The 27,988-nt window shown below is 47.3% G+C and overlaps 2 protein-coding genes across 8 annotated transcripts; one reads left to right on the top strand and one right to left on the bottom strand.

The window, feature by feature from the left end:
- Positions 1 to 2,406: 2,406 nt before the first annotated feature.
- MARS2 (methionyl-tRNA synthetase 2, mitochondrial) lies at positions 2,407 to 6,749 on the bottom strand. Its single transcript, XM_035324929.1, has 3 exons — positions 6,523 to 6,749; positions 5,903 to 6,237; positions 2,407 to 3,720 (listed from the first exon to the last, which is right to left on the bottom strand). Exons 1-3 carry the CDS (start codon positions 6,740 to 6,742, stop codon positions 2,542 to 2,544), a joined length of 1,734 nt encoding a protein of 577 aa, XP_035180820.1. The 5' UTR covers positions 6,743 to 6,749; the 3' UTR covers positions 2,407 to 2,541.
- Positions 6,750 to 6,830: 81 nt separating this feature from the next.
- Positions 6,831 to 24,558, top strand: AIFM1 (apoptosis inducing factor mitochondria associated 1). 7 transcript variants are annotated; one of them, XM_035324924.1, is made up of 18 exons: positions 6,831 to 6,973; positions 10,652 to 10,779; positions 11,092 to 11,174; positions 11,984 to 11,988; positions 12,147 to 12,170; positions 13,269 to 13,381; positions 13,510 to 13,640; positions 14,421 to 14,511; positions 15,298 to 15,382; positions 16,043 to 16,119; positions 17,671 to 17,779; positions 18,458 to 18,565; positions 19,514 to 19,602; positions 19,685 to 19,825; positions 20,374 to 20,516; positions 22,895 to 23,019; positions 23,529 to 23,725; positions 24,326 to 24,558. In XM_035324924.1, exons 1-18 carry the CDS (start codon positions 6,907 to 6,909, stop codon positions 24,395 to 24,397), a joined length of 1,788 nt encoding a protein of 595 aa, XP_035180815.1. In that variant the 5' UTR covers positions 6,831 to 6,906; the 3' UTR covers positions 24,398 to 24,558. The 7 variants fall into 7 exon arrangements, with proteins under 7 accessions (XP_035180815.1, XP_035180813.1, XP_035180814.1 ...); XM_035324922.1 differs by lacking the exon at positions 10,652 to 10,779 and adding an exon at positions 9,061 to 9,203; XM_035324923.1 differs by lacking the exon at positions 11,984 to 11,988 and having other exon boundaries at positions 11,092 to 11,182.
- The last annotated feature ends 3,430 nt before the right edge of the window (positions 24,559 to 27,988 follow it).

Genomic DNA, 27,988 nt, shown 5'->3' with positions numbered 1-27,988 from the left:
CCGTGAGGCGAGCCCGTGAGGCGAGCCCGTGAGGCGAGCCCGTGAGGGATGGGGTCTCGCTCTTCCCTGTCCTCCACGGTTTCTCTGCCTGTGCCGGGATGCTCTGTGCAGAGAACCACCAGGGAGAAGCAGCCTGCCCTGCCCTCATCTGCCTGCAGAGACCTACGGTGCTCTGAGGGGAGAGGGAGGGTACTGCTGCCGCCGATAATGCAGCCCAGACACCTCCAAGAGAGGTCGTAGCCTGCTAAAATTGGCCCAGGACACAAGTCTGCTGCAGTGGGGGTACTTGGTGAGACGTGAAGGAGCCAAAAGCTGGGACAGATTTCACACAGACATCAGCTGATCTAAGGGTTTGGCCCATAAAGGAAATTCAGATGATGGACTCAACAGATCCAGATGGAGTACACCCCAGAGGTGTCCTCGGGAAACCATTTCTGACTACCCCAGACACTTCGGTCCTGGCCTAGCCAAAAACCTCCAGGGCAAAGTCAAGGGGACACAAGGACATCAGCTGTGGAGCTGCTGCTCAGCTCCCTCCCTGTGCGAGCACAGAGACGGTCACTGCTGAGAGGGCCCAAGGAAAGAGCCCTATCTCAGGGACACTTTCATCCTCCTAGAGATTCAGTCTGAACACTGCTCATCGCAGCTCTGTAACAGCATCAGTCTGAATGAGAGATCATGACCAAATAATCCCTTTCTGGACTAGATGATCGTATCTGCCAATAGCCTTAGGGTCTTAAGTTAAAGGGTTGTTTCTAGCTGTCATCTGCAATCTCTACTCCTGCAGGAGGTCTGGCATTCCTGCCATCTGCGTCCCAGCTTATTTGCCTTGTAAAGATACATGTAGGGAAGAGGGCTCTCTAATGGAGCCTCAATGCAGTACACAGAGAGTGCCATGTTTTAAGGGGTAAATATTTTGCCTCAACCCGTTTTTATGTCCCTTAAAGTACATCAGGAAACAAAGCAGCAGTATTCAAACCCTTCAGTTCATTCTCTGCTACCAGCTATACTGCTTAGGTGTCCCCCCCAAGCTGTTACCCCAGAAGCCTTCCTAGCTGTCAGCCCAGCTGATACAACTAGCTTGTGTGTGTCTGCTTCCCAGTATTAGATTTACGTGGCAAGGTTTTGGTAGTGGAGGGCTGCAGGAGTAGCCTTTGTGAGAAGACTCCAGAAGCTGCCCTATGGCAGATAAGAACCAGCTCCAGTCATCTCCAAATGGACCCACTGCTGCCCAGAGCCAAGAGCCAGTGACATTGTTTGCGCCTCTGTGACAGCAGATTTAAGAGAGGGGAAAAAAACCTGCTGCACCACAGCAGCTGGGACAGGGAGAGTGAGAAACAGCCCTGCAGATATCAAGGTGAGTGCAAAAGGAGAGCAGGAGGTGCTCCAGGTGCTGGAGTGGAAAATCCCCTCTGCAGCCTGTGGAGAGGCCCCTGGTGGAGCAGGCTGTCTCCCTGGAGCCCACAGGTCCCACATGGAGCAGATCTCCATGCTGCAGCCCACGTAGGATTCCCCCTGTGGAGCAGGTGGATGTAGCCTGGAGGAGGCCCTCCTGAGGCCCCACATGGAGTACTGCATCCAGGTTTGGGGTTCCCAGCACAAGAAAGACATGGACCTGTTGGAGCGAGTCCATGGGGCTACAGAGATAATCAGAGGGTTGGAGCACCTCTTCTGTGAAGAAAGGCTGAGAGCTGGAGATGTTCAGCCTGGAGAAGGCCCCGGGGAGACCTCATTGTGGCCTTTCAATACTCAACAGGGTCCTATAAAAGGGATGGATAAGGACTCTTCAATCAAGTAGGTAATTATAGGACAAAGTGAATGGTCTTAAACTAAAAGAGGATAAATTTATATTAGACCTTAAGAGGAAATTCTTCACTGTAAGGTTAGTGAGGCACTGGAACAGGTTGCCAAGAGAAGTTGTGGATGTCCCATCCTTGGAAGTGTTCAAGGTCAAGTTGGATGGCACCTTGGTCTACCTGATCTAGTGAGTGGCATCCCTGAGGTTAGAATTAGATGATCTTTCAGGTCCCTTCCAACTTGAGCCACTTTGTGATTCTACAAAGCGAGTGACTGTGAAAGAGTGGCACGGACAAAGTGTTAGGGACTGACCACAGCTCCCATTCCCCTGTGCTGCTTGGGGGGAGGTAGAAGAGGGTAGATGGGAGGAAGGCGTTTAGTTTCTCCCTATGCCAAGTCTGTTTTGTCTGTGACAATAATTGTTGAGTGATCTCCATCTCCTTATCTCAACCCTTGAGTCCTTTTCATCACATTTTCTCTCCCTTTCCCTGTTAGGGGGCGGGAGTGAGAGCACAGTTGTGGTGGAGCTCAGCTGCCCAGCTGAGCTAAAACCACCACAGCAGTTCAGGCAGACACCTACAGCAATCACCTATGCAGGACCAGAGAGGACAGCACAGCCCTGCTCAGTTTTGTTTTATCCAATTTGTATCACCCCCAAGAGATGGGAGGGACATGCTCCAGTAAAGATGACATTTTCTGGGCATTCCTGGAGGCTTTTATTTTACAAAAGCTATTTGTAAGAGACTATAGCCTCTTGTTCTCTATCTGATGCTGACTTGGCTTCTCAAGTCTGTGAAATAAGACGCCAGTGTCAGGTCCAAGCTGTCTCCCCTCAAAGGGACATGGCTTCCCATTGTAACGTGGAAGAAAAGTCAAATTTGAGAGACATCTCTCTTCTGGCTCAACAGCCAGCCTGGAAAGCAACTTGTCTGCAGTGCATGGGATCACTGGCTGCAGGAGAGTCCCAAAGACCCGCAGGCATTCCAGCGTAACGTGGATGATGGTGTCAAGCCAGAGCTTCTCTGCGGGGTGATTTCTGTTGAGTTTCCAAGGCATGTGTCTCTGGAAGAAACCATTGGTCTGCCTTACACACAGGGCTATACATTCTAAAGCCTTGTAGATCTGGAAATCTTCAAAATAACTAGCCACCTGCAGAGGCAGAGAAGCCACAGACACCACAAACTCATAGTCTTCAGCAGAAGCCCTACCCAAGGCTTTTGTCTCCCTGTAATCTAAGACCTTCGGAAAACAAGACTCTGAGAAATAAGGGTAAGTGTTGCTGGGGTTAATGCTAAGGGCTGTTGACCGATTCAGAAGTCCCCCAAGCGCATCTGCCAGTTCTGAATTCAGTACCTTAACGACCTTCTCATCATAATAGTCGCAATCGCGCTCAGGTACACCCTGCCTCAGCAGGAAGTACCGAAATCCATCTACCGTGTACCGTCCAATACAAGCAAAAGGGTCGATCACGTTGCCCAGGCTTTTGGACATCTTCTGCCCACGGACAGTCCAGTGGGAGTGCACAAGTATTTGCTCGGGGGGTGGCAGCCCTGCTGCCATCAGCAGCGCTGGCCAGTAGACAGCATGGAACTTGAGGATGTCCTTGCCCACGATGTGGTGCGCAGCAGGCCACCACTCACCATGTGTCTCAGGGTAGCCCACGACACTCAGATAGTTCACTAAAGCATCTACCCACACATAAATAGTTTGCGTTGAGTCACCGGGGACAGGGATACCCCACTGCAACCGGCTTCTCTCACGAGAGACAGACAAGTCTGGCAACTCGTCTCCCAGCCAGTGAAGGACACGCTGGTAGAAAGGGTCGGGTGAAACGGCACGGGGGTTGTCACGGAGCCACTTCTGCAATGGGTCCCGGAACGCAGACAGCCTGAACATGTAGTTCTCCTCTTTGGTCCAGTGCACCTGAGGATACAGGACAGAAAAGAATTACAGTCCAAGTACTCTGCAAATGGTTTTACAATTAGCACACAGCACTCTTAGCATGGATTTTGTCACACGCTCCCTTTCTATTTGGGTGTGCTCCCCACCACATAAAGCCCTGGTATAGTTCTACGTCTAGAGGGACCTCCTCTCCAAGGACACCACCTCCCTGGGTTCCCCAGAGCAACCCCCAAGAACCGAGGCACCTGGGATGGCTCAGCACTTGCTTGGAAGGATCCTCATGCCCCTCAGGGAAGGAGTACCTTTCTACAAGCCGGGTTTGTGTCATCAGGCAAGAATAATAGAGACAAGAATACACTTTCTTAGAAATGTAGTTTTGTGATTACGGTAGAAAATCATAAAAAGGCAAAGTAACATTGCTAATTATTACCTTATTAACAACCCTGGTGGGTGCCCTTGCTTTTCTCCTAGGTGCTTCTACTCTTTTTCCTCCATTTAAGATTTAATGCATTTTAGTTGCCAACTTTAGCTTATAATTATGTTTAAGTACTGACAGCTCTTCTCTCACACATTTAAATTCATAACGTGACACAGCTGAAACAATGAAAACTCTGTGGGTACGTAAGATACAAGTGAATTGTGTAAAGATACTCAAGAGATCTGTGGGAAGATCAAGAATTCTTACTTTTTAAAGCTGACTAAGGCTCTAAAATAAGACAGCATCAGGCAGGAGAGTTTACTTTTCTAGCCCTGAATCCAACAATTCCTGGCTGGGCCAGAAAGTGCCTCTCAATACAACCAGTAAAGAACATACCACATCTCAAGTTGAGAGACTAAGGAATAATTAGACTTAGTGGTATGTTGCACTTCAATTTACCTAATTTCAGTCTGTAGCTGATACTACCTTTGCTTACTTGATTAAAAGGTTACCCCAAAAGACATATTATTCCCTACATAAATCATAAACAAGTTACACAAGCTTTTTTTCTGAATTCTTTATGATTTTCTATAAGCTTCTTCATGATTTTCTATAAGCTTCTTCAATTCTGGGGTACCAGCTCTCAGCACTGTCCAGGAGTAGCACTGTACACAGAGCTGACATACCATGTCATCTTCCATCCAGCCATGGTCTTAGGAGCACAGGGTAGTTCAGGAAGCCTCCAGTTCAGCTTCCTGCTTACAGCAGTCACCTAGGCATCCTGAAAACCTCTGTGGATGGAGGAGGCCCTTTCTGGGCAGCCTGTTCTACTGTCCTCATGGGGAAAAGGCTTCTCCTTAAATCCAGACCGATCCTCTTGTTTCAGCCTATGACCGTTCTCTCCCACCCTCCTGTCACGTACCACTGGAAGAACCTGGCTCCATCTTCTTGATGATCTTTTTATAGGTACAGGGAGCTTCAGGGAGCTTGTTCTCAGGGTATGGAAGCCTGCTGCTTGTATTTTAGATCTAAGGAATGATTTATTTGCCTGAAAACTCATTCTTCCTGGCCCCAGCTACATGAGGTGCTTTAACAAGAGATTATTTCATAACATACTCCTTTCTGTGTGAACCAATGCTCACGTGCCCTAGTCTAGTAGAAATAGAAAAGAAGCATAGCCTCTCCTTAGCTCTGAAGCATGATTATCTGCCACAATTGCATTAAGTCACGTAACTCCTGGTACCACATAGAAACTGCAGAGGCAGAGACATTCTGGGTCAGGTCCCATACTCCTGGTTGCACCATTCAATTGTGAGACTAGACCACAGGCAGATAATGTTATTGTGTTTTAAGTAGGTCCAAAACCCGTGTAATGACACATGACTGATGAAAAATATCTAGATGCCAAATGAAACCGCCTCACCAACTAGGTCGAGTGAAATACTGGGCACCCAACAAACAGCTCAGTTATAAACAGCTTTATCCTTCCTTACATCTAATGTCTTTCATCACTGCTTTAAAATACTGTTTCCAAGCCAATGGCCTGTGAAACTCAGCAGCGGGTGTATCCTTTCCCCACCACGTGGCTGAAACTTAAAATTCACTTGGGGTTTGGGATCCCATTGGCATCTCTCCCTTATACAGCCATACACGGCAGAAAGACATTCTTTGAAGTATCGGCAAATCTCAACTGACATGAATTACAAAGACTACAGGAAGCACTAAACATCCCCAGATTTTCCTAGAACATAGTAACAGACGGTTATGCAGATGGGCTACAGTTACCTCATGGCCAGTCTCCAAAGACACCTTGTAGGTGCGCCCCTGGGTGTCCGTACGCTCGGCGAGTTGGCTCTCGGGCAGGAAGCACTCATCTGGAGTGCAGTACCAACCCTCGTAAGACCCTTTGTAGAGCGCACCGTGCTGCTGCAGGGCAGCCCAAAAATGACACACAGCTCGCTGGTGGCGGGGCTCGCTGGTGCGGATGAAGTCCGTGAAGGAGACGGCTGCCTGGGTCAAGGCCTGGCGGAACAGAGCTGAAACCTGGGCGCAGAGCTCCGGAGGCGATGTTCCCGCCGCAGCCGCAGCTTGTTGGATCTTCAGCCCGTGCTCGTCGGTACCTGAAACGCCAGGGGAGCATGAGCGAGCCCCATAGTGCTCGTGGGGAGGAGACGGGGGCCTCCTGAGGGGACTCGGGGGCCCGGAGCAGTCCCACGGGCACGGCGCCGTGGGTCAGCCCCGGGGCTGGGTCTCAGGGCCCAGGGTCAGCCCCAGGAACACGGGGGGGGGAGCCGCGGCGACCGGGCACCTCTGGGGGAGCACCATGAGGAGCGCCGGGGAAGCCGGCAGAGCCGGGACCGAGCCCGGGACGAGCCCAGGAGCGGGAGGGAAGGGCCGGGGCTCACCTGTGGAGAGGCGGCCAGGGCCGGTGCCGCGAAGCCCTCGGTGACGGTGCAGCGCGTCGGCCAGCAGCGCGGAGTAGAGGTGCCCGAGGTGCGGAGGCCCGTTGGCGTAGAAGATGGGCGTCGAGAGCAGCAGGCGGCGGCCGGGCCCGACGGAGGCGGCGGAGCGGCGGCCCGGCGGCGGGTGCGAGACAGGGAAGCGGCAGCGGAAGGGCCTGAACATGGCGGCGGCAGCGGCGCCACCACAGAGGCGGCGCGGAGCGGGCGCGCGGGAGGGGGTCGGCGGCGGCGGCCAATGGGGAGCCGGGCGGCCGCGCGTGCGCCGTGGGGGCGGCGGGGGTCGGAGCGGGTCGGAGCGGGTCGGGTCGCGGCGAGGCGGCCGGCGCCATGTTGTGCTGCCGCCTGGCCGCCCTCGGGGCGCGGCGGCCGCTGCGGCCCCTCAGCCCCGCCGCAGGTGAGCGGGGGCTGAGCTCGCGGGGGGCCGCTCCGGGAGGGGTGGGAGGGCGGGCGGTGCCGCTTCGCACAGCTGCGCCGGGAGGCGTTAAGAAGAAAAGGTTTTGCGGCAGCAGAAGCGGGGCGAGGCGTCCCTCTCCCCCCCCCCCCCCCCCGGGCGGCAGCCGAACTGGCTGCTCGGTTCCGCTGCCAGCCCCGTCAGAGAAGGGCTGGGGGTGAAACGTGGCGTGGTGCCGGAGCTGTGAGCTGCGCCCGTGGTGCTGGCGTGTGCCAAGAGAGCCGCTGAGGTGCGTTAGCTTCCGAAGGCTGTTTCAGGAAACCGTGGCTTAGGTGGGGTTAGTTTACTTGTGTCCATTTGGATTCTTATAACCTTGTTGTGGCTCTGTCTCACTAATACATGCAAAGAAGTCAAGTGCGTATAGCAATTTGTGCGTTACGAGTATTGAAGCAGGTAGAAGTCGCTTTCTGTGTCGGGGGGGAAGGTGTTGTGCAGAGAAGCCCAGGCACAGCTGGCCTGCGGTGTTACAAGCACTGCTCAGAGCTGCCACGGTGGTGCTGGTAGAGATCTAATGGAGATGACTGGGATTTAATCTCAAAATGGTACGTAGCTGTTCAAGTAGATGTGCTCTTTGTCTTGCAAGGTTTACTGGTCTTCCTTTGGATTGGCAACCCCTTGCTGCTGCCTTTCATTGGGGATGCCTTTGCTATCAGCAAAAGCCTCTTCCTGGTGGTACTGTTCCTCAGGGGAATAGAAAACTCTGGTGACAAATGGACTTTTTGTTGGTATAGCCATACCTGCTGATTGTCCTGACGTGGTTATGTTAGCCTCTACATGCACGCGTTGGAGAACCAGCTGGATGGCAGAGCCCAGAGGGTTGTGATCAGCAGCGCTGAGTCTAGTTGGAGGCCTGTAGCAGCTAGCGGTGTCCCCCAGCGGGCAGTACTGGGCCCGGTCCTGTTCATCTTATCCATGACCTGCATGATGGAACAGAGCGTGCCCTCAGCAGGTTTGCAGATGACACAAAACTGTGAGGAGTGCCCGATACGCTGTGGGTTGTGCTGCCAACCAGAGGGACCTGGGGCAGGCTGAAGCATTGGGCAGTGAGGAACCTCGTGAAGTTCAATAAAGGCAAGTGCTGAGTCCTGCACCTACAGCAGAATAACCCCTTGCACCAGTACAGGCTGGGAGCAGCCCTGCTGGGAAGCAGCCCTGCGGGGAAGGACCTGGGAGTCCTGGTGGACAGCACGTTAACCGTGAGCCAGCGCTGTGCCCTCGTGGCCAAGGAGGCCAGTGGTCTCCTGGGGTGCATTCAGAAGAGTGTTGTGAGCAGGCTGAGGGAGGGAATCCTGCCCATCTCTCCAGCCCTGGTGAGGCCTTACCTGGAGCCCTGTGTCCAGTTCTGGGCTCCCCAGTACCAGAGGGACATGGAGCTCCTGGAGCGAGTCCAGCAGAGGGCTATGAAGATGATGAGGGGACTGGAGCACCTCTCATACGAGGAGGGGCTGAGAGAGCTGTGCCTGTTTAGCTTGGAGAAGAGAAGACGGAGAGGGGATCTGATAAGTGTGTGCAAATACCTGAAGGGAGGGTGTCAAGAGGATGGGCCAGACTCTTTTCAGTGGAGCTCAGCGAGAGGACAAGACGCAATGGGTACAGACTGAAACACAGCAAGTTCTGGCTGAATATGAGAAAATGATTCTTTAGACCAGCATCTGCCTCTGACAGAAGAGGCCTAGAGCAGGGAGTAAGAACAGCAAATGCGCAGTACGCACGTATCTTTGATGTACTCTCCCAGTGATATGTGGCTGGAAGGCTCCTTCAGCAGGAGGGAGTCCATGGATCTTCACTGTAGATGGTCTTGCTATTAATTTGTTTCTGGTGGTTGTATTTTTGGAATCCACAGGTGCCTGGAGCAGTCTTGTAGCTGTTAGTTCTGGAGTAGAATAACTCACTGCAGTGCTGGGATACTGTGCTTTTCAAACAAATAGCTTGTTTACTTGTTTTCAGAAATGACTTGGTCTCTAATTTTAAAACATAACTCTGTATTGACAATCTTTTTGTGTTTTTGTCTAATAAATTGTATTCCTTAGGCAACTTGTTGCAGCGCTGGAGTGTTCCCATAGGACTACAGATGAGCAGACAAGTGGCTAGCTCTGATGTGCCTGGGGGCAAAGGCAGTAGTTCTGTTTTAGCCCTTATTATGGGCTTGACAACGTTAGGAGCGGGTGTATATGTAAGTAGAAAGGTAGTTCATAGAAAAAAGCTATGCTCTCCTATCAAGTGCTTGTTGTATTTCAGCTAACTTTCCTTAGCTTTTTATCTTTCTAGCTATTTCTTCCTTTGGTCAACTCAATAGAGGGGAGCTAACTGAACTATCTGGAAATTAACTTACATTTCTGTGGTGGTGGTGGTACTTTTGTTTTTTTTTTTTTAGCTATAAAGGCACACATTTTTACTAACCACAGCTCTGTCTCTTGTCTCGTTTGTGACGGTAGCATATGGTTCAATGAGAATTTCATGGTATATGCTACTAATACCAAAACAAACCTTTATGTGACAGATTTCAATTCAGAACATCAGTGTTTAGCTTGTGTACACCAAATCAGCCCAGTGTTGAGAAGCACACGTTTATGTCTGACTCAAAGATTCAAAAGAGTAAACCTTTCCAGCCTAACCTAGAGAGAAAAACACGTTCCCAGACAGCTGAAGAGTAAAAGCCTTACCTAGAAGGGGACAGGCCCTAAGATTACATCGTACAAATCTTTAAGTTTTTTTTTCTCTTTGAAGATCATATTTATTTAAAAGTTAGGAGTTGGGATTTTTCTCCTAATGAAACTTTTCCCCATGCAGTAGACTTCTGAGAAATAAATAAAATTTCAAAACAGCGCATGGAGGAAAAGTATGTTTTCCCATTAAATATTGTTTCATGTGCCCTTATTGTCCTTTTGTCCTTCTTCCATCTGCCAGCTCTGAGTAGCAGCAGCAGTCTTGCCTGAGCTGAAGACAGCAGCTATAGGAAAAACTAATTAAGAAGCCATTTAAATTTCTTGATGGACTTGAAAGGAGAAGAAGCTTTGCTCTGTCATTCAGGAGGAGATTCAACTCTTGAGTGTGAAAAGCTTCTTTGTGAAATAGAACAGCATTTTAATGGTGTGAACATCTAGTTATTGTCTAGCTGGAAAGAAGGTTGTGGTAAAAATTCTGGAGAAGGGCCAGAAACCATGGGCAGCTGTGATCTGTCACTATGTGTGCGTGTATATACGTACACAGTTAATTTAAACTTCACTCATTGTCTGCTAAAAGCTAAAAAAGCAAAATCATCGTTGCTAGTAATAAGGAAAACATTATTAGATAGTCTTGAGAGACGTGTGTTCCCAGGTCCCTCCCCTAGTCCACACTGGAAAATTAGTGCTTCATCTGAGCCAGACCTTTTGTTTTGAACATGAAAGATGACTTAATTATTTAAGAGGTCTTTATCTTCTGAGTCCTAAATTGTAAGTATACATACTTCTACCTGTAGCACCAATGTTTCTTTTTTTTTTTTGCTTTTCTGTTTATTTTTTGACAAACAAGGTAACTGAAAACATACTCTCTTTCTCCCAAGATCTGTTTAATCAAGAGTTCTTCTTAATACTCAGCACTTTCCCTCTCTTTTCTCTCATTGCCTGTCTTCACCTACAGTTTTGCAGTGTCATCATCTAAGATATCCTTCTAGATCACTAATGTCTTCAGGTGTTCCTGGCAAAGCTGGCAGCAACCTACTGTTCTACTTAATTGTAGGAGGAACAGTCACAGGGGCAGGAGCTTATGTAAGATGCTTAAATAAATGTGTTTTTATTGGGTGAGCGGGTGGAGGGAGGGGACCTTAATGCCATACCAAGTTAGTCATTTACTTCAGTTAAGCCATCCTTGTGCTCCCTGGCCTCAAATAATTTTCAGGGACGTTGACAACTAATTTTTCAGTTTTAATATTGTCAAATAATGTAGTTCTTAGGGGAAAAGTTGCCTTACAATAAACTTTTCTGCATTTAATAATCCAAACCAAAAGTTTACAGGTGCGGGAAGCAGAATGATGCCTTGATGCTGTAACATGTACAAGGTATTTTCTTGTCTGTCACCAGGTGTACAAAACATTGAAAGAAAACAAAGAGCGATTCACCAGCCGTGTCACAACGATAACAGCACGATCCCAAGAAAACGCATCGTCTCCTGGTGGGTACTAGCTTGTTATTTCTACGTTTAGATTTATTTCTCATAAGCTCTTAACTCGAGACTCCTAAAACGAATAGAACAGAGCCCTTCTCAAAACACAGATTAGCATAGGCTGTACCTTCACGGCATTGATGCTTCTTGGTGCGTTCTGGTTGTTGTTGTTGTGAATTCACTTGTTTTCCCAGCATGGAATGTGGTGCTAGCTTTCCCTGATGCAGAACAAGCTTCGATTTTACAGATGAAGTATCCTTACACCCATCCTTACAGATAAAAGTAGTGTGTCTCTTGGGGTTTCTTTCCGCAGTTGACGCCTTCCGTGATAAAAGGAGAAAAGGTCCTGCTTTGGGCTTTCACCCTTACCTGGTCTGGCAAAGACGTTCCAAGGGAACAGTATGGTCTGCCAACACTAAATCCTCAGTGCTGTGCCATGTCCCTGTAGGCTGGGGATGCAAGGAGTACCATGCTTAGGCCATGTGTAAATGGTGGAATCTTGACAATTAGTGAAGCTCTTGATGCCTTGCAGGCTGTGTGGCCCACAGGTTACTTCTTGAAGGTCTTTTGTAGTGTGTGAGATCTCAAGCTGCACCGTCTAAGCTGTTGGGGCAAAGAATGGTGTATTTCATAGTAAGAGTGGCTTTAGGTCGTAGAAAATAGAATGTTCTATGTCACTTGATTATAAAATCAACAGATTATCCTGGAAACAGGACAGCAAAGTAATTGCTTTGGTCTAAAGAAGAGGATAAAACATGTTTATCAGGGTTGAGGCTGGAAAAGAATGAGAGGTTAGATGTTGAAGCAGAGATCTGGTAAGTCAATGTTTCTGGAGACTCTGCCGCTTTATGATGAAGAACCTGTTAGTAACATGGTCTTCTTGAATCAGCTCTGAACTGCAGCTTCCTAAAGTTATCCTTGTGAGATTGTGTTTTGCTGCATTAAGTCAGTGTCGTCTTTTTTTCACGTACAGGTGCTGCTTCTCGGGGCTCAGCAGGTGAGGTCTTAATGGTGATATTTGACTTATTCCTCCATACAATTTAACTGCATGTTGTTTAGAAACAGTACCTGCATGTGAGAGGAAATGTATTCTGGTAGGAACTCAAAAGCTGGTCTCCTTTTGGAATGCAATTAAAGAAGAACATACCTTAGGATTTCTGGTATGGTTTTGAGAATTTTTTTTTCTTAAAAACTGTCCACTGATTGGCCACTGCTGAGTTTTGGTCTTGATTTATGTCTGTTAATGTAATGAGGAAATATAGCTAGGTCAAACGCTCAGCAGATTGTATTTCCCAAATAATTTTGACATTGGTTTCTGATTTAAATGGCAACCCTGTCATGTGGAACTGAGGTCTTTTCTCCTGGTGTTTTGAATACTTTTTTTGGCAGTCTCTCTTGCTAACTCAACAGATTTACCATAAAACCTGACTGTTGGATTTCTAGTACAATCTTTGGCCAAAGTAGAGGCTAAACATGTTTTGGCTATCCTGAATATACTGTACAGAGAATGTCCTGATGATATCTGAAGCTTCTGACATTGCATGCTCAATGCCAGAAACAAACTTTGTGAGTCTTGACTTTGCAGGCTCTTCACTGAGCTGTGCAAATGTAGGCAGCATTCTTAAATAGATCAGTTAGTAAAATGAAGCTCTTTGAGAGTCTGCTGGCCAAGCATTTAACAGTCTGTCCAAATGTTAGTATTTCAGACTTGATACGTAGATCATTCTTACTCCTCCCATCTTAAACCAGAGAAAAGTTGATCTGTAACAGATGAGCTAAATGATGTAAGCTGTGCTGCTGGCCTGTTTTGAAACTGCAGTAGTCATTGAGCTCAGCTGTGCAGATCTAGATTAGAAAAAACATTTGATAAAATATGCCAGTTTGAGTTACGCAGGGAGCCTGCTTTTAGTGAAGCAGCAGCATGGTTTGTGGGAAATATATTGTGATGGAATTGAAGGGAGGAGAAAGTATTCGAAGGGCAGTCTGACAAAGGAAGTTTGTATGTGAAAGACATCTGGTGGCGTACTCTGTTCTTTGCTGCTGGGCAGTTATTCATGTTGTATTTGTAGTAAACTGTCTAATGTGTTACCTGCAGCTCCAGAAGCTCATCCTGAGGTCCCATCTCATGTTCCTTTCCTGCTAATTGGTGGAGGAACTGCTGCTTTTGCTGCTGCCCGGTCCATTCGGGCTCGTGACCCTGGTGCCCGGGTAAGAGATGCCCTATTCTAGAGCAGAGTCATGTGGATGGCTGAATACATGCTTGCTTCGGAGCGCTTGTAGTGTGTGTTGGCTTTGCCTGCATCAGTACAACTGCTAAGTTTAATGACCAATTAAAGGTGCTGATTGTGTCTGAAGATCCTGCATTGCCCTATATGCGTCCACCCCTTTCCAAAGAGCTGTGGTTTTCAGACGATCCAAATGTGACGGAGACTCTGCGATTCAAACAGTGGAATGGCAAGGAGAGGAGGTATGTCCCTTAGGTAGCAAAGACGAAGACTGTTTATGAAAGTGTTTATGATGATAAAAGTGTTCTTGTGAGAGAGCTCTGAAGAACACAGCAGCAATGCTGTTTAAACAGATCACTGAGTAGACTTCGTGTTTGTCTGTGATGAAGAGAGCCCTGGGTTGTTTGTGGATCTGTTCATTGTCTCTAGACTGGTTGAAGAAGGAACAGAGCGTTGCATGTTGTGGGAAGAACATGTGTGATATTTTGCACTGGACCATTCTGAGTTGTGGATTCCAACGGACTCCCCAATAAAAGGCTGTAGGCATGTGGAGAGTGGCTTCTCAGAGATGTTGAGATGTTCCAGAGATGTCAGCTGAGCAGCAAGGATCAGACTGAAAGGTGTGGCAGTGTTGGCAGTTGTCAAGATGTGTGCTGCTTAGTACGTTGTGTTAGCTTAGTGCTAAACATGACTTGAATCTTGCTGTGATTCCCTTAATCATATGCTGCTGGGAGAAATCCTGCGAAATAAGTTAATAGAGAAGGTGTGAGAGTATAGCTTCACAGTTCAGAGCAGAGCTCTAGGAACCTAGGATCCCACTGGATCCTTGTGACATTTATGACCTAAACCCTTACTGAAGTAAATACATGAAGAGTGTGAATACATTAACAGTGTGAAACTGCTAGGTTTTAAAAAGAAATAAATTCTGGAGCTTGTTACGTTGTCTTCATATCATTGGTAATTTCCAGATAGCTGGTGTCAGAGAGAAACTGGAACTCATTTGATAATTGAGCTTTTTTCAGCATATATTTCCAGCCGCCGTCATTCTATGTGCCTGCTCGCGACCTGCCTTTTGTAGAAAATGGTGGAGTAGCAGTTCTCTGTGGCAAGAAGGTGAGTACATCACTAGCTCTTGTTCTGTCATCGTACAGTTCTTCCCAAGCAGAACCCATGGTCTAAGCTGAAAATTAACAGCTGTAAGCTGTTGTGGGGGGTTGGCTGGGGAGAAGAATATGAAAAGAAAATCTGAAAAATTTATGCAGTGAATATGAAACTATCCTAATCTTAAGGACAGCATGCGTGAAGCTTGAAAGCTGGAAAAGCTATGAGAAATAGTAGTGATCTGAGGGAAGTTGAAGCAGGAAGGATGAGATTGGAGTATTGCATGGGACAAGAATATATACAGCTTACAAACAAGGTGTGGCAAAATTGGAACTAGGCTATGTATCAACTAGAAGGAGAGGTAAAGAGCAGAGTGTCATCTGAGTTGCGGAGCATAACATGAGTGAGAGCAATGTACAGAGGCAGCGGAAAGGTGAAAAAAATTAATGGTGAGGCTTCTAACATATTTGTTTCCTCAATTTTCTGTATATTGCTAAAATAAGACTTCAGTGATTTCAGTCTTCTTACTGCTGAATCACTTCTAGATTCAGATCCTGGGAAGATCAGCCTGATCTGTTATTGCTGCCAAACGAAGCTCTTTGAATTTCTCCTTCCAGTCTTCTCCCTTCCCCGCCTGCCCCGCCCTCCCCCTCCTGCCTCCCAGTAGAAAAATAGCAGCAACTTAAAGGTGGGAAAATGTTACAAGTTTTCTAACCAGTAGTCTGTGCAATTTTAACTCAAACGGATGGAATTACAGTGGGTGGAAGCCTGAGCTCTCCTGCTTGTTTAATTTTGCAGGTTGTGCATATGGATGTTAGAGGCAACAAGGTGAAACTCAGTGATGGTACCCAGATATCCTATGACAAATGTCTGATTGCCACTGGTAAGGGTTTTTTGTGTGTGTTTTTTGTTCTCAGTCTCCTCCTCATTCTGTGTGCTGTGTCAGGGTTTTTATTTCAGTGACGTTTACCTGGCAAGGTAGTTCCTGCCATGTGTATCAAACTCTTGGCAGAACAGTCACATGAAGGACAGTCAGACCGACAAACGTGCCATTGGGTTTTTCACTTGCCTTGCATGAGCCAGCTTCTCTGGGGTGTTCAAGGTTTTATGCTGAAAATCGGTAGGAAAGGAGGAAAAGGCGACTTCCCCAGCAGCTGGGTAAAGGAACTCCTGCACAGCTCAACGTTTTCAAATCCTGCCTGTAGCAGTAGCAAGGAGAACCAACTCTTACCTTGGCAGAACACTGCTCTAGCATCTACCCCTCGCAGTTCTGCAGCCCTGTGCAGTTCAAGTGGAACTGTCTCCAGTTATTTGAACGAAGTGTATAGCATTGGATTTTTATTTAATTTTCCACTGTGTTACTTGGGTCACCTGCTGCTTGCACAGGAAATCTTTCATGGTAAAAACCCAGAGCACACCAGTGAATAGAACTTACTGTAACAGCTTGAAAAGCACAGTCCAGATTGAAGTTAGCTTTGCATTGTCTAGATAAACGGTGACAAGGCCAGCAGTCACTAGTCTCTCTTTATACCCTCCCCTTCAGGTGGTTCCCCAAGGAATCTGCCCGCCATTGAAAGAGCAGGAAAAGATGTACAGCAAAGGCTGACACTGTTCCGAAAGGTAAGCTCCAGTCTCCGCTAGTCCTGGGGTGAGGTTGAAGAAATCAAATCCACTCCCATGACTTTCAGCTTGTTCACTTTTCTGCTTTGGGTCTAGGACAGCCGTGCCATGGCAGCAGCTTCCCTCAGCTGATAAAACAGGAGTCTGTTTGCTATGTATTCCTTCCTCTGGGTGGGTGAACAAGTTAAGAGTCTCTGACACCACTCTTGCCCTTACCTCAGGCCTGAGAGCTGTGTTATTGTGTTGGTTTTAGTCTCTTTCCTGCATGGCCTTGTTGTAGCTTCCAAGCATTTTTAAACGCATGAGCAGCATAAGCTCTATGATTTTCATCCAAGACTGCAAGTCAGTTTGGACTGTAAGCACTGTGTGCCTTCAGGACAATGATCAGATGGTGTAAGTTAGGTTAGTACTCCAGCCTGACACCCCTCCTGAATAAGTGTATGCCATATTTCTGCATCACAAGAGTGAAAGGTCAGCCTTTAGTCTGAAATAGGACAGAGATTGCTCTCATACATTGAATTTTTAGTGGAGAATGAAGTTTCGTGTTCGTGTTAGCTCTGGGATTGGCTTGGATAGTTTTCTGATGAGCTTATAAATTAATGTACGTGTCTTCTTCGTGGCATTTCTTCACCTTCATCCTATGCTTTGGGAGAAACTGAATAAAAGACGCAGAAGTTGGTCGGTGGACTTTTGTTTTCACAGTAGAGGTTCTTTTTATTGACAAGCTCCACATTTATTGAAAATCTGGGGTTTAGAACAGACATACAGGTTTCTCCTCAGTCTAGTTCAGGGAATTAATCAAGAATAAGAATCACAGAATCATCTAGGTTGGAAGAGACCTCCAAGATCACAGAGTCCAACCTCCTACCTAACACTAACGTTAAAGTCCTCCACTAAACCATATCCCTAAGCTCTACATCTAAACATCTTTTAAAGACCTCCTGGGATGGTGACTGAACCACTTCCCTGGGCAGCCCATTCCAATGCCTAATAACCCTTTCAGTAAAGAAGTTCTTCCTAATATCCAACCTAAACCTTCCTGGCACAACTTTAGCCCATTCCCCCTCGTCCTGTCACCAGGCACGTGGGAGAATAGACCAACCCCACCTCGCTGCAGCCTCCCTTCAGGTACCTATGAGACACGTGGAATCTTTCTGCTCTGTGCTGGACTTGCACTGTGGTCTGGTCGTTCTCAGGTTTGGTCTGATCAGCTGTGGCAAGGGAAAGTTGTGTGTTGTGACCTGTGGCGTGCTTACAGTACTATGTGCACTTTAGATCATTTGTGTGTGGAAATTTCATTCTAATTTTCTCGTGACAGCTGGGGGGAAAACTCAGGAATCTGAGGCTGTTTGGACAGGGAAAAGCTTGCACAAAGACTGGGAAGCCAGAGGTTGTTTTTCTTTGTGTGATAGAGGAACAAGGGAAATGTGCTTCTCCTTCCCTTTTCTAAGTTGAGGAGAGAGTTACTCTTATTTCAAAGGGAGAAACTGAAGGATTTACCCTGCTGCCTTTCCTATTTGAGGATATTTGAAATGGGAATACATCTTTCAGGTCGAGGACTTCAAAAGTCTGGAGAAGATTTCAAGACAAGTCAAATCCATCACAGTTATTGGTGGTGGCTTTCTTGGCAGTGAGCTGGCCTGTGCTCTGGGAAGAAGAGGTAAGTGTGCTTCTGCAGGCAGCTTGCTTTATCTGGCACCTCTACAGAAGTGACAGACACTGAGTGCAAGCAGCCTGACATTATAAGCTTCCTTTTCATTCCACAACTGCTGAATTTTCACACGGATTTGTGATTTGCCTGAAATAACCTTAATGCACGTGCCTTTTGTTGGCTATGTGGGCTAGCCTGGTTTTAAATTCTCTCATTAGCTGTCAAGCAGACCCTGACTACAAATGTTTTTGTAAGGTGGGCTTTCTGGAAGCTTTGCAGACCAGTTGCAAAGTCATTCCATCCTGTAAAAAGTAATATATTTGTGCTCTCATACTAAGAGCCATTGTAAAACTGCTTCAAACTGTGAACTTTTTTATTAATTGTCAGATGCCTACAGCTTTCTGAATAGACTCTTACTGTTAATTTCTGCAGGTTTCCAATGAGAAACCGAGATGTTAAGCATTTTACTTTGAAGTTTGCTGTCTGTTATCCTAGAGTTTTCAGGTGTATGTGACAAAGTGGATGGTCACTTTTTGATTCCTGTGGAAAATCTGGGAGCCAGAACTCCCAGTTTTGGAAACCTCTGCCAAGCTCCTTGTGTAAAGCAAAGTGGTTTGTGTCCTGAAATCTGTGCTATTGGTCTTTATTGATGAGATGTAACAAGTCTGATCTTTGCTTTCCTCTCAGCACGAACCAGAGGCCTGGAGGTGATTCAGCTCTTTCCAGAAAATGGCAATATGGGCAAAGTCTTGCCTGAGTACCTGAGCAACTGGACCACAGAGAAAGTCAGAAGAGGTAAAGCCGTGCTTCAGTGCTCCTCCTCTGCAAGTGGCTGAGCTGTGATGTTTAGATCAGTGGCTGTTGTGTAAATCTTCTTTGTACAACACAGATCTCTGCTTGTTTAGCCTGGGGAGTCTCAGGAAAACTGGGTCCCTTGCGAGGCGGCCCAAGTGCAGAACAAAACAAGTTGCAGTTCAGGCTTGCCCTTGAGCAATTTGGGTAGCACAGGGCTGCCAGAGCTCTCGCTTCTTAGTCGTTCCTCTGGCAAGGCCAAATACGCATGGTGATGCCAGCGATACACCTGGAATATCACTGCATAGAATGATCCCTACTGCCATACAGCTTGCAAGTTCTGAGTTGCTCTAAGCCTCATATAATTTTCCTTCTTACAGCCTAATCCCGTTGGCCTAGAATTAGTTTGAGAGAAGGATTGTGTAGCCCCGTGCCTTATACATACACCTTTAGTGTAGTGTTAAATTGATCTGTAAGATCTGCGATACCTTTTTTTCCCTTTCCTATATGTAATGCAGAATCTATTCCTCGGATTGGTTTAAGTAGAGTGGGGATAGAGGAAGGAAGGAAGCTGAGGCTGCAGACTGCAGGGCCCAGTAACCGATGGCTCTGATTTGCTTTCGTTTGTGGAAGCTTTCCTTGTAAAACCTCTGGGTCTGGCTAATTAAATGGTAATTAAATATCCTTATTGCCTGAGAACCTGTCTTAGGGAGTTCTTCTGGATGTGACTTTGTCATCATATGAGATGTACTTTTAATTGTCAGTTAAGTAGCTCTTTCTGACTTGTTGGCCAGATTTCTTTCTCCTTATGTTTCAATAAAGATAAGGTAGTCTCCCCCTTGGTTCCTAAGCTGGTCCTTGCACTGCCTCCAGCTGTTTGTGCTAAGGACACCTGCTTCACCTGAAGACTATTGCTGAGGAAGTAATTACATTTATTACATTTGTTTCCAGAGGGCGTTAATGTTATGCCTAATGCCGTGGTCAAGTCTGTCTCTGTCTCTGGAAATCGACTGATGATTAAACTAAAAGATGGCCGAAAGGTAAATTTAAATGCAAAGAGTGGGTAAGTTTGCAGAGAGGCCACTGAGAGAATTAGAATAATAATTATAAATTCTCAAACAGGTGGAGACTGATCATATTGTGGCTGCAGTAGGGCTGGAGCCTAATGTGGAATTAGCGAAGTCTGCTGGTCTGGAGGTGGATTCTGACTTTGGAGGCTTCCGGGTCAATGCAGAGCTGCAGGCACGCTCCAATATCTGGGTGGTGAGTATGTGGAGGAGTTTTCTGTCTGCTGGTTAAGCTGATGCAGTCAAAATACCCAGAATTGTGGGGTCTGACGTACCTCAATTAAGTGAATAAGGCCAAAAATAGCAAGTCCACTTGTAGCACACACCCTGCCAGCAGCTTTGGAGCCTGTTCATGCACCACAGCACATTTTGTTACTGTGGCAATGAATGCATATTTTTGAATATTTCTTCTGTGTAAGAGGAGTTGGGGTAAAAGAAAATGTAGCACAAATTACTGTGTTGCATAAGAGTCTTTAGAGTCTTTTTGGTGGGAGTCGGGACTTTGGCTCCTCTGAAAAACGTGTACCTGATACTGTCTTAATTTTCTGAAGACCAGTGAAAAATGTTGAGAAGGTGGAATTTCTGTGGCCTGGGGGGTGGGAGCAGGTCTCAGTTGGGGGTTGTCAGGAAAACTCAGTTCATTATTCGAGTTGGTTCTCCTCCCCATGTCTTTTTTTCTTTTGTGCATTAATTTGAGCTTTTGATGTCTGTGTTCAGTCCTCACTGAATGAATCTCTTTTTAAGGCTGGGGATGCTGCCTGCTTCTATGATATCAAACTAGGTAGGAGACGAGTAGAGCACCACGATCATGCCGTTGTGAGTGGAAGGCTAGCTGGAGAAAACATGACAGGAGCTGCAAAGCCCTACTGGCATCAGTCCATGTTCTGGTAATGTTGAGTGCTTCTTTTGGTATTTCTTATTTGACCACCTTGTAATTGTTGTTTTCTGACTGCACTTTCACTGTATCTCTTCTAAGTTATTTAAAAAGAAGAAGAAAAAAAAAAAGTCTGCTAGCTCAAAATGTATCAGAAATACAGTGTTAGCATGAATTTAAATATGGGGAGAGGGCTTTTACTCTTCTGGGAAAAAATCGCTCAAAAATAACTATGACGTGCCATCAGTTATCTGGACGTTTGGGCTGTACTGCATAGACTCTGGACACAGAAGAGTTTATTAACTGTTAAGAATACAGAAGTACCTGTTTCAGTTATGTGTTTTCCTTCAAGACACTCTGACCATGACAATGGGGGACTCGGAGTTGCAGTCTTGTCTTGTTGACAGGTGTTAATGCTGGAGGTGTGCCAGCCCTTCCTGAGTTAGACTTCCCATGCTAAAAAGCTGCCATATCACAGGAAAACCTTTTACATTTTTTCAAGCATGTTCAAGATCCCTGCTGAGCTGGGTTCCTTCTGTGGTTGGCTGGCATATTATTGGTATTCCCTTCATGCTCCCCAGTCTGTATTTGGGGATTTACGACCAGTAATTTAGTAATGCACATGCAGAGATACCCCAACTGTTTTGTGTACTGCATCTTTGTCCTCAGTGTAGTTGGGAACACTTTTGACAGACTGTACTTACTAAGCCCCAAGCTGTGGCTGAATTGACTGCTTTGCACACGAGTTCAAATTCAGCTGGTGCCCAGTTCAAGGAGGTGTTAAAGCAACATGCAGTTCTCTTCAGTCTTCTTTAAATGCTCTCTCTCAAACCTGCACTAAATAATTGTCTAAGCTGAGTCAAATGGCCTTAGGTAGGACCTGGAGGAACACTTGCTTCTGCCTCAACTCTGTCTCCAAGTGACATTGGTACTTAGCAAGCAACACGGAAGACTTCTGCAAGTACTTATAATGACTAATTACAGTTTAGTACAACTAGTAATTACAAGCAAGTAATTGTCTACCAATGTTCATATCCATATCCTGAGGTCAGATGTTTAATTTTTCTAACGGGTCAAGATACACAGCTCTTGGAATTAGTTAAATTTCCTCCAAAGGAGCAGGTTTTAAGTTTTTATTCACTAATCTGTTTTTTTTTTCTGAAACTGATGACCTTAGACTTGCTCTATCTTGATTCTTTCTTTCACACTGATGTATGCTGTGGTGGTTTTATTCGGGTGGGCAGCCAAGCTCTGCCACAGCCACTCTCACTCTCTCTCCTCAAAGAGAAAGGGCAAGAAAATATGATCAAAAGGGCTCGAGTGTTGAGATAAGGATCACTCAACAGTTATAATGACAGGCAAAACAGACTCAGAGTAGGGAGATGGGAAGATTTATTACCTATTACTAACAAGCTAGAGAAGTGAGGAAACAAAGGAAAGAAGCCAAAAATGCCTCCCATCCACCCTCCCATCCACCCTCTTCCCCGGAGTGGCATGGGGGGAATCAGGGCTGCAGTCAGTCTGTAGCACTTTGTCTCTGCTGCTCCTTCTCGGTCACACCCTTCCCCTGCTCCACGTGGGGTCCCTCCCATGGGGTGCTGTCCTTCCTGAACTGATCCTGTGGGGGTTGCCCACAGGCAGCAGCTCTCCAAGAACTGCTCTAGATAAGGGTCTGTACCTCAGGGTCCATCCCTCAGGAGCAAACTGCTCCAGCCTGGGTCCCCCACGGGCAGCAGCTCCTGCCAGGTCACCTGCTCCTGTGTGGGCTCCTCTCCACGGGCTGCAGCTCCGGCCTGGAGTCTGCTCCAGCAGGGGTCCTCCACAGGGCGCAGCCTCCACCAGGCCACATCCACCTGCGCCACCGTGGTCTCCATGGGCTGCAACGTGGAACCCTGCTCCCCCGTGGTACACCACGGGCTGCAGGGGGACAGCCTGCTCCACCAGGGGCCCCACCACAGGCCAAAGGGGACTTCTGCTCCAGTGCCTGGAGCACCTCCCGCTCCTTCACTGACCTTGGAGTCTGCAGGGCTGTTCCTCACTTCTCTCTCTCTCTGTCCCAACTGCTGTTCCCCAGAATTTTTTTTCCCTTTCTTAAATGTGCTCTCACACAGGTGCAAACAACATCTCTTATTGGCTCAGCTCTGGCCAGCGGTGGGGCCCTTATTTCACATTGGGCAGCTTCTGGATTCTTCTTGCAGAAGCCTCCTGTGGCCCCCAGTACCAAAACCTTGCCGCATAAACGTGCTACACATGCATAAGAAGTGTTGTTAGTCTGTGTGTGTGCCATGATCACTCTTGCACGACACTGTCATTAGGGTTTGAGGTGGAATTGCCCTACATTTGTAATTCTAATCCTATAAATGAGCTTTTTTCTTTTTGGTTCATTCCTAGGAGCGATCTGGGCCCTGATGTAGGGTATGAAGCCATTGGACTTGTTGACAGTACTTTGCCAACGGTCGGGGTCTTTGCTAAAGCAACAGCAAAAGACACACCAAAATCTGCAACAGAGCAATCAGGTAGGTGTACAGTCCTCCTTGGGAGCTGTTTGTGTGCATGCAGGTTTTTGTGTCTTGTTTTGTATAGTGGCAACTACAACAGGGGAGAAGGACTTGGGGGTTTGGTGGATGAAATACTTGCCATGAGCTAGCAACGTGTGCCTGCATCCCAGATTCTCCTTTTAAGTGCTCAAAGTCAGGTTGGATGGGAATTTGAGCAACTTGATCAAGTGGATATCATGTCCTTGCCCATGGCAGGGGTTTAGAATTAAGGTCTCTTCCAACCCAAACCATTCTGTGATTCTAGAGCACATTTGGTGATGGAAGCCAGGAGTTGTCAGTGTTATGCTTTGTATTACGATTGCTACATTATTGTGTTAAAGAATCTTAACTTCTGCTGGTGTCAAGTCAAAGAAAAACACACCTCAGTCTCTTACAGAAGCCTTCTCTTTAGCCTGCTTTCATCATCACAGGTAGAGAGCTGCTGCTTTTTTCTGCACTGGTTGTTTGATATGACATCTTTACATTAGGGACAGGTATCCGATCCGAAAGTGAAACAGAAGCAGAAGCTTCAGAAGTTCCCACTTCTCCAAGTGCTTCACCAATGCCTCACGTTCCAAAGCAAGGAGAAGATTATGGCAAAGGTGTCATTTTCTACCTCAGGGATAAAGTTGTGGTGGGAATTGTGTTATGGAACATCTTCAACAGGATGCCTATTGCTCGAAAGGTCAGTACAGGACTAGTATGCTGAACAGTGGGACTGTTGCTTTCAGCTTGATGAGATCTGGGATTTGCTGGTCAAAAAATAAATCTACCAAATGAAATGAGAACAAATAAATGCAGATAAACTCCTGTACTGAAATGACAAGTCTGACAGAGGAACGGAGAGCAGTGAATATCGTCTTCCCAGACTTCAGGAAGGTCTTTTGACACTGTCTCCCATTAAGATCCTCACAAAGAAGCTGGTGCAGTCTGTGTTGTAGGCAGATAGTGCTACATTTAAACCTGGCTGTAGTAAGTACTGTGGGCACGCGGTCAGTGGTGGTGGTGGTTTTATCCTACTGGGCAGCTGAACTCCAACACAGCTGCTCTCTCACTCCCCCTCCTCAGAGGGAGAGGGGGAGAAACTGGAATGAAAAAAGGGCTCAAGGGTTAAGGTATGGACAGGGAGATCACTCTCCAGTTATTGTCATAGACAATAGGTTGTCACCAGGAGGCTTTTAGGGAGGATCTAAAACGTGTCCCATTGGCTGGGTGACTGCGTACGCTTTGCAGTGCCGGTTGTTTATAGCATACACAGGTTTTCATGCAAGCTTCCTTCTTTCAGATCATCAAAGATGGGGAGGAGCATGCCGATCTCAATGAAGTAGCAAAGCTTTTCAACATCCATGAAGACTAAACTCCAGAATTCAATCACTGCAATAGGAGTAGGGCAGCAGGTTCTTGCTGACTGTGTGCACCCCTTCCTCTTGGAGAACTTGCTCTGAGCACTTGTTAATATTTCCCATCACCTAGAATTCCAATGTTTGTCCCAATAAAATCAGATTCTTCTAAGTTAAATGTCTTCTTCCTGCACGTGTGCATTACTGGTTTTGGAAGGGGAGTGTGCTGTGTGCCTCTCTGCAGTTTTTCCCTCTTACCCACAGGAAAGAAGCCTGCAGCAGTGCGCTTTCATGCAGCACTTCCTGGCTGGAGAGCTTTCAGTACTGCCGGCTAACTTTGTGCAGGGCTGTGCTCTTGGGAGCAGGTGCTGCCAACGTAGGAAAAGGGTGTCCCCATGGAATGAAATAGCACATTGACGGGGTGTCTCCTGTGTAAGCTTGCATTTAAAGCCAGGGGTCTGCACTAGGCTGGTGACCGGTGTAACACAAGATACAGAAAGGATGGGAAGAATGAGGAGTTAGAGCGCTAAGGCGGCAGGGAAGGGGCTATGCTTGGAGACTGCTGGAAGAGGCAGAGTAATGCAGGCTTGGAGAATACAGGTTGGAGGGGGTGGGGAGGACCGTTCACTGGTGATGCTGGACCCAGGGTGTGATATCAGGAGCATGTTACCTCCCATGCTCCTATGTGGGAATTGGGGTGCTTTCTGGGAAAACTGAGATCTCAGCTCTTCATGAAAGGTTCCAGTGAAAAGGTTCTGTGGAAAGAAGGCTTCAGGGAGACCTTGTTGCAGCTTTTCAATACTTAAAAGGGGATTACAAAAAGACAGAAAGCAACCTTTTGCTCAGTCAGTTAATAACAGGACAAGGGGGAATGCTTTTAGGCTAAAAGATTACAGGTTAGGAGGAAATTCTTCACTCAGAGGGTGGTGAGGCACTGGAACAGGTTGCCCCGAGACGCTGTGAATGCCCCATCCCTGGAAGTGTTCAAGACCGTGTTGGACAAGGCCCTGGGCAACCTGATCTAGTGGGTAGCGTCCCTGCCCATGGCAGAGGGGTCGGAACTGGATGATCTTTGTTCCCCAGGGGTCGGTGTTGGGGCCCATCCTCTTTAATATCTTCATTGATGATTTGGATGGGGAAATTGAGTGCACCCTCATTACGTGTGCAGGTGGCACCAAGTTGGGGGGAACTGTTGGTCTGATGGAGGGTAGGAAGGCCCTGCAGAGGGATCTGGGCAGGTTGGGTCGTTGGGCAGAGGTGAATGGGATGAGGTTCAACGTGGCTAAGTGCTGGGCCCTGCACTTTGGCCACAACAACCCCATGCAGTGCTATAGGCTTGGGGCAGAGTGGCTGGAAAGCTGTGCAGAGGAAAAGGACCTGGGGGTGTTCATCGATGTGCACCTGAACATGAGCCAGCAGTGTGCCCAGCTGGCCAAGAAGGCCAACGGCATCCTGGCTTGTATCAGCCCAGATCTGGCTGAGCAAATGGACTGTCCTATACTGAATTAGAGTGTCCTTAAGACAGAGTACTGGTCTTTTTAATAATCTGCTTACCTGGTTTTGGTATAATCCTGTGTAAACCAGGGTGCACGGAGTGCTGGTCATAATTCTGTAAGCTAACCTGGTATTCTGAAATGCTAAAAAGTATCCAGCAGAAGGAGCACTCCAAATAATGGAATGTCCAAACTGGGGGACGCAGGGTTGGGCCAGTTTGGAACAGGGGGTGAATTAAATTGTCCAAACTATGGGCTTTTGGAGGGAAATTGGCAAATTGATTCTGTAAATAGGAGAAGTCACATCTCTGTGGAGGTGGGTAGTTTTTGTCTGGAAAAAGATATTGAGGACTTGGGAAAATGCTGGAACACATGATCTTAGTGAGTGTTGTCTTTTTTGTTGGCACTCAGAGCAACTTACCAGACCACTCACTGCCCGAAGACTGCCATAATTTATTCTGTGCCTTAGCAACTTGATAAAAAGAACCCAGGCGATTTATTCCCTAGCTGCTGCATTGAAATGACAGTAGTGGATACGTGGGAGCCAAGCTTCGAGAGCGCTTCCTCTTAATTGCACGGGTACTTGTTCTGTTGGACATATCAGGCCCCTATTCTTTCTGATAACAGAACTTGAAGGTAAAGAATAGGAAATCCAGTGCTGTGATGACCTTAGAAGATAAAAGAGGTCAATAGATACAGCCCTAGCTTCCAGAAGTAACCAGGATGGGGGGAAAGATGAGTGGCCTCCAGAGAGAATTATCAAAAATTATGGAACCCGAACGAGGTGCTTGCAGGAGCTTGAGAGATAATACACAACTTAAATCGAATCATAAGCTCGCAGGCAGTATTTGAAATCATCACCAAGCAAACCGCCAAGGTTCCTGACGTGCTGGCTGATCAAGCCACCCAGATGCCAGCTGCAATAATGCAACGTCTCACGGTCCTCGATGACTTACTAGCAGAAGGAGGAGGGGGCTATGGAAAGCCCAATGATTCGAGTTGCTGCCTTAACATTGATGATAACAGGCAAGTCATTAAAGACATTACAAAGGGGAATTAGAAAACTAGCTCACGTACAGACCTGGAGGGTCTGAAATCTTGAACGGAACACCTCGTCCTGGCTCCCAGGACCAGCGAGGGTAAAACAGTATTTTATTTGTTCCTCGGATTCGTCTTATGAATGAAGATGCCTTGTTTAATCTCTGTGATGATGAAGTTAATTTGAAACATGAAGTCCTAAACGCTCTGGAGGTAGTACCTAGTAATGGGCAAACAGCAAAGATTCTGCTGCCAGGATCCCCAGGATCTAGCAGCTGGAAGTGAATTTCCAAAACCTGAATCAAACGCCAACACCAGGCTGACAGCAGCAAGAAAGGAGGAGGGAATGGGAGGAGCGAGGATTTGTGTGCCAAAAGTGAGGAGGCGGCGGCGTCTCGAACCTGCGACCCTGGCGACTCCCCTGGGGAGCGCCTCTACCCCTGCGCCAACGCCGCCTCCTCGGGGAGGAGGGGCTCCGGTGGGCCCCAAGAGCTGAGCGGCCGCTGGGACGCTCGGGGGCGGGGCTATGCAAATGAAGCGCGCCGGGCGCGCCGAGCGGGACGGGACGGGGTGAAAAGGCGTTATCAGCCTCCATCCCCGCGACCCCCGACGACCGCCACCAAGAGCCATTGCACCAGCACAGCTGGGAGGAGCTTATGGATCGAACTCCTTCGAACTAATGTTAATATGAAGCAGGGGCAGGTTATGCATATGTATGGGCGTACTGGGAACCTTCATGCCTATGTAACTCTTTGCTGCATAGAACCGTGACAAGTTGCTGCGTCACGTGTGCACGATTTGGGAGGGCCTACCCCGTGCTGAAGAGAAATACTTATTTTACAATCTTAGTTATTCTGGAGTCTGTTTTCTGCATAGTCAACGCTTAGTGTCGTTTGTGGAAAGAGGCTGATTTGTGCAGGTATCTTTTCCAAGCTGCATGAAGCAGGATGGAGCAGCCTCCAAACACCCCCTTTGTGCTCAGCCTGGGCAAGATTACACGGGGCAGAGCAGAAACTCGGCATTTTTCCTCAGAAACCACCACTGAACGCTGCTCGCACCCAGCACCCTTCAGGGGTA

The sequence above is a fragment of the Oxyura jamaicensis genome, chromosome 4, assembly GCF_011077185.1.
Source record: "Oxyura jamaicensis isolate SHBP4307 breed ruddy duck chromosome 4, BPBGC_Ojam_1.0, whole genome shotgun sequence".
NCBI classification, from domain to species: domain Eukaryota; kingdom Metazoa; phylum Chordata; class Aves; order Anseriformes; family Anatidae; genus Oxyura; species Oxyura jamaicensis.
This window is presented reverse-complemented; position numbering and strand designations above follow the sequence as displayed.

Coding starts and splice junctions, on each gene's coding strand:
- AIFM1 (XM_035324921.1), top strand. CDS start 6,907: ATGTTGTGCTGCCGCCTGGCCGCCCTCGGGGCGCGGCGGCCGCTGCGG. Junction 11,183..12,146: donor AGAAAACGCATCGTCTCCTG/GTGGGTACTAGC, acceptor TTTCACGTACAG/GTGCTGCTTCTCGGGGCTCA. Junction 23,726..24,325: donor GGATGCCTATTGCTCGAAAG/GTCAGTACAGGA, acceptor TCCTTCTTTCAG/ATCATCAAAGATGGGGAGGA.
- MARS2 (XM_035324929.1), bottom strand. CDS start 6,742: ATGTTCAGGCCCTTCCGCTGCCGCTTCCCTGTCTCGCACCCGCCGCCG. Junction 6,238..6,522: donor CCCTGGCCGCCTCTCCACAG/GTGAGCCCCGGC, acceptor CTGGCGTTTCAG/GTACCGACGAGCACGGGCTG. Junction 3,721..5,902: donor CTTTGGAGACTGGCCATGAG/GTAACTGTAGCC, acceptor CTGTATCCTCAG/GTGCACTGGACCAAAGAGGA.